General features: G+C 44.4%; 1 protein-coding gene across 3 annotated transcripts in view; it reads left to right on the forward strand.

The window, feature by feature from the left end:
- Positions 1-5114, forward strand: part of TMX2 (thioredoxin related transmembrane protein 2) — an 18751-nt gene that overhangs the window by 11137 nt on the left and 2500 nt on the right. For 2 of the 3 annotated variants that reach the window (XM_023507830.1, XM_003801348.3), the window contains exons 2-3: positions 4449-4509; positions 4759-4872. In XM_023507830.1, the coding sequence (XP_023363598.1) occupies positions 4449-4509; positions 4759-4872 (175 nt within the window). Of the gene's footprint in view, positions 1-3806; positions 3822-4448; positions 4510-4758; positions 4873-5114 lie in introns of those variants that run through there. The other variant, XM_023507829.1, reaches the window with a different exon arrangement.

The raw sequence follows: 5114 nt of genomic DNA on the forward strand, positions 1-5114 counted from the left end.
ACAGTATTATAGTCTTATGGGACCACTACTGTGTATGTGGTCTGTCATTGACTGAAAAGTTGTTATACAGCATGTGACGGTATATTTCACAGCATAACAGTATGATAATGGTATTATGGTTGTGTTTTATTTATTTATTTTTGAGACAGAGTCTTACTTTGTCACCCTTGGTAGAGTGCTATGACATTGTAGCTTATAGCAACCTCAAACTCCTAGGCTCAAGTGACTCTCTTGCCTCAGCCTCCCGAGTAGCTACAATGCCCAGCTATTTTTAGGGACGGAATCTCACAATGCCCAGCTATTTTTAGGGACGGAATCTCACTCTTGCTCAGGCTGGTCTCGAACCTGTGAGCTTATGCAATCCACCTGCCTCAGCCTCCCAGAGTGCTAGGATTACAGGCATGAGACACCGAGCCTGGCCTGGTATTATGGTTGTGTTTTATTTAATTTTATTTTTATTGAGACAGTCTCAAGCTGTCACCCTGAGTAGAATGTCATGGTGACATAGCTCACAGCAACCTCAAAGTCTTGGGCTCAAGCGATTCTCTTGCCTCAGCCTCCCGAGTACCTGAGACTACAAGCACCCGCCACAAGGCCTGGCTATTTTTCTGTTGCAGTTGTCATTGTTGTTTTAGCTGGCCTGGGCTGGGTTTGAACCTTGGTCTATGTGGCTGGCACCCTACCCACTGAGCTATGGGTACCGCCTATGGTTGTGTTTTAAAGGAAAAGTCTCAGGGAGCCAGGCACGGTGGCTCACACCTGTAATCCTAGCACTCTGGTAGGCGGAGGCAGGTGGTTTGCCTGAGCTCATGGGTTCGAGACCAACCTGAAGAAGAGCGAGACCCTGTCTCTAAAAAATAGCCAGGTGTTATCATGGGCACCTATAGTCCCAGCTGCTCAGGAGGCTGAGGCAAGAGAATCACTTGAGCCCAAGAGTTTGAGGTTGTTGTGACCTATGATACCATAGCACTCTACTGAGGGTGAGAAAGTGAGACACTATCTCAAAACAAACAAACGAACAAGTCATCCTGCTGGGTATTATGGTGTATGCCTCTAGTCACTGTTACTTGGGAGGAAGAGGTAAGAGGTTCACTTGAGCCCGGGAATTCTGGGCTACAGTGCACTCTGCCAATGGAGTGTCTGCACTTAAGGTTCAACATCAATGTAGCGCTGATCAGTAGCAGTATCACACCTGTGAAAAGCCACTGGACTTCAGCCTGGGCAACATAGCAAGATACCATTTCTTTTAAAAAGTTCTTTTGGGGGTTGGTGCCTGTGGCTTAAACAAGTAGGGCGCTGGCCCCATATACCGGAGGTGGCAGGTTCAAACCTGGCCACGGCCAAAAATTGCAAAAAAAGGAAAAAAACAAAGTTCGGGGCTTGGTGCCTGTAGCTCAAGTGGCAAAGGTGCTAGCCACATACATCAGAGCTGGTGGGTTTGAATTCAGCCCAGACCTGCCAAACAACGATAATTACAACCAAAAAATAACTGGGCATTGTGTCAGGAGCCTGTAGTCCCAGCTACTTGGGAGGCTGAGATAAGGGAATCGCTAGAGGCCAAGAGTTTGAGTTTGCTGTGAACTGTGATGCTATGGCACTCTACCGAGGGTGACATAGTGAGACGCTGTCTCAAAAAAAAAAAAAAAAGTTTTTAAAACAACAAACAAAACCAAAGGGACTAAGCTTCATCTGCTTCATTTACTCATTCTGTCTATAACCTATGGCCTTATGTCATCCCAGCACTGTCTAACTGAATACTTGGTGAAAGAAAGCTGAATGAATGCAGGGGTACACTTTTTCTTAATTGCCTGTGCCCAGAAGGGACATGTCACTTCCACTAACATGACATTCAGGAGTACTAGTCACAGTTCTACCTAGGTGCAAGGAGACTGGAGGAGAGTCTAGCTGCAGTATGCCCAAGAAGAAAAGGAAATAGAATTTGAAGAATAGATAGCCAGTCTTTGCTATAGATCCATTTTTACCCTAGGAGAATGTTCCTCTAGTTCTACCTTTGGTCTCCTGATTGACCACAGTTCCCTTTTTAAATTCATTAAATCCTAATTCTAAACCTAGGCTCAGCGCCTGTGGCTCAAGCGGCTGAGGCACATACACCTGAGCTGGGCACGGTGGCTTACTCCTGTAATCCTAGCACTCTGAGAGTCTGAGGCGGGTGGACTGCCTGAGCTCAGGAGTTCGAGACCAGCCTGAGCAAAAGGGAGACCCCGTCTCTACTAAAACTAGAAAAACTGAGGGTAGAGGATCACTTGAGCCCAAGAGTTGGAGGTTGCCATGAGCTGTGACGCCACAACACTATCCAAGGTGATAGCTATCACTCTGTCTCAAAAAAATAAAAATAAAAATGTAGGTCCTTGACTCCTAGCTGTAAGTCACAGTTGATCGGTTTGTGTGAAATGAGTTGGTCCGCCTCACGGAGGGGTTACACATCTACACTGTAGTCTCCCACCCCACATTTTCTTTCAAGTGATCCAGTTCTTCATTACAGTCATTATTTTCTGAATATTATCTTGTTGATGTCTTTGTCTTGCTTATTGTCTTACCTCGTTCTCTTGGTGCTTATGTTCTAGAATAGTGTTTTTCAAGCTTTTTAATCTCATGGCACATTTGTATAGTTAAACTTCCACACTTAGGCTCGGCGCCTATAGCTCAGCTGGCTAAGGCGCCAGCCACGTACACCTAAGGTGGCGGGTTCGAATCCCCAGCCCGGACCCGCCAAACAACAATGACGGCTGCAACCAAAAAAAAAAAAAAAATAGCCGGGCATTGTGGCAGGCGCCTGTGGTCCCAGCTACTTGGGAGGCGGAGGCAGGAGACTCGCTTGAGCCCAGGAGTTGGAGGTTGCTGTGAGCTGTAATACCACAGCACTCTACCCAGGGGGACAGCTTGAGGCTCTGTTCTCAAAAAAAAAAAAAAAAACTTCCACACTTAAATTATGTTGATCAAAAAAAAAAAAAGTAAAAAAATTATGTACTTAGTGTATACTCTTTTGAAAATAATTTAATGATCTTTAAAAGTTTTCAAGGCATACCATTGTGCTGTGGTCCACCAGTTCAAAATCACTGTTCTAGAAGGTGAGACTTACACCTAGACTGTGGCTTAGTTTTTTCAGGCCTTTGAGAGCTCTGAAATCCCACTTTAAATTATATTGAAGGTGCTTGGATTCTCACTATGAATGTTAGATGGAGAAGAATGACTTAAGCAATATGAAACAAATGAATTAACCAGATACTGTATTAATGGATTATTATTATTTTATTATTATTATTTCTTTTTTGAGATAGCCTCAAGCTGTTGCCCTGGGTAGAGTGCTGTGGCATCACAGCTCACGCAACCTCCAACTCCTGGGCTTAAGTGATTCTCTTGCCTTAGCCTCCCAAGTAGCTGGGACCACAGGTGCTGGCCACAACAACTGTTAGTTTTTTGGTTGTAGTTGTCATTGTTGGTTAGCAGGACCAGGCTGGATCCGAACCCGCCAGCTCTGGTGTATGTGGCTGGCGTCTTAGCCACTTGTGCTACAGGTGCCGAGCCTTAATGGATTATTACTGCGAAATCTTCCCTGGAAAAGTTTTATTTTACCAGGGTCACACTAGTTTGTATTATTACAAACACTGAGTTGTTTGTAATAATACCTTTTGATTTATACCTTACGCTTTTTCAGTCTTTTTTTTTTTAACTTTATTTAAATTAATAAGAGGGTACAATATTTAGGTTACATTGTTCTCACTTCCAGGGCAAAGTTCCATTTGTAGAAGAGCCCCCAGACCCAGGGGGCATGTTATTCACCCTCACAACCTGCACCTTAGGTGAGATCCCGCCTCATGTGTCCTTCTTTCTGCCATACATCCTCCCCCTATAGTCCTTTTTTTTTTTTTAATCCGTTATGTCTTTTAATCTTCAAGGTAGCATTTTGAAATAGATACTATTCAGGAAAGGAAGTTCAGGGATTGAATAATTTACTGAAAGACACCAGCTGGTTTGCAGCAGGGGTAGAACCTGAACCTAGATCTTTTGGTTGGTGTTTTTTTTTTTTTTTTTTGAGGCAGCAGAGGCTCAGGCTGTCCTAGGTAGAGTGCTGTGGTGCATGGTGTCATAGCTCACAGCAACCTCAAACTCTGGCTCAAGCGATCCTCTTGCCTCAGTTTTTCTATTTTTAGTAGAGATGGGGTCTTGCTTTTGCTCAGGCTGGTATTGAGCTCATGAGTTCAAGCAATCCACCCACCTCAGACTCCCAGAGTGCTAGGATTACAGGCATGAGCCACCGTGCCTGTTCTTTTTTGGTTGGTGTTTAATCCACTGCACCTTAGCTAACTTCAGTTATTTTTTGTTACCATTCCCATTTGGATCTCTTGGTTTTTATTTTATATTTGGTTCTTTTACCTATCCAAATCAGCCCTATTCATAACATTCCTGTCTCTTTGATTCTGTTCCAGAGAGAAGTAGAGATCCTGATGTTTCTCAGTGCCATTGTAATGATGAAGAATCGCAGATCCAGTAAGTTTTGCCTGAGCATCAGTCTCTCTAGGTGAGGTTGATGCCCTCTGCAGGTGCTTCCTTCATGTTATGAGAGGGGCAGGCATCATTTGATGAACTGGTCCCATATTTCATGCCAGTTTGATTTTGAATTTGATTTTGGACTTTACCCCCTCCCTTCTCTCCCATTTCAACATGCCCCAAGAAGAAGGACAAAGAATAGGTATGAGTGTGCAGCCCAGCCTGACCTGTGACATCTCTGTGTTTCAGTCACTGTGGAGCAACACATAGGCAACATCTTCATGTTTAGTAAAGTGGCCAATGCAATTCTTTTCTTCCGCCTGGACATTCCCATGGGCCTGCTTTACATCACCCTCTGCATAGGTGAGGAGACTGCCTTTCTTCACATTCTTTGTAGGACTGTGTTGATGAAGATTGGATTTGGGGAACCATATTCCAATTCCAAAAAGATTTCTCCATACCCTTCCATATTTTATGTCTAATTATGTGGGTAGCTCACATGATAAGAATCTACAGGCTCGGCGCCTATAGCTCAACCGGCTAAGGCGCCAGCCATGTACACCTAAGGTGGCGGGTTCGAATCCCCAGCCCGGACCCGCCAAACA

The sequence above is a fragment of the Otolemur garnettii genome, unplaced genomic scaffold (assembly GCF_000181295.1).
Source record: "Otolemur garnettii isolate 467f Iridium unplaced genomic scaffold, OtoGar3 scaffold00209, whole genome shotgun sequence".
Classification (NCBI taxonomy): domain Eukaryota; kingdom Metazoa; phylum Chordata; class Mammalia; order Primates; family Galagidae; genus Otolemur; species Otolemur garnettii.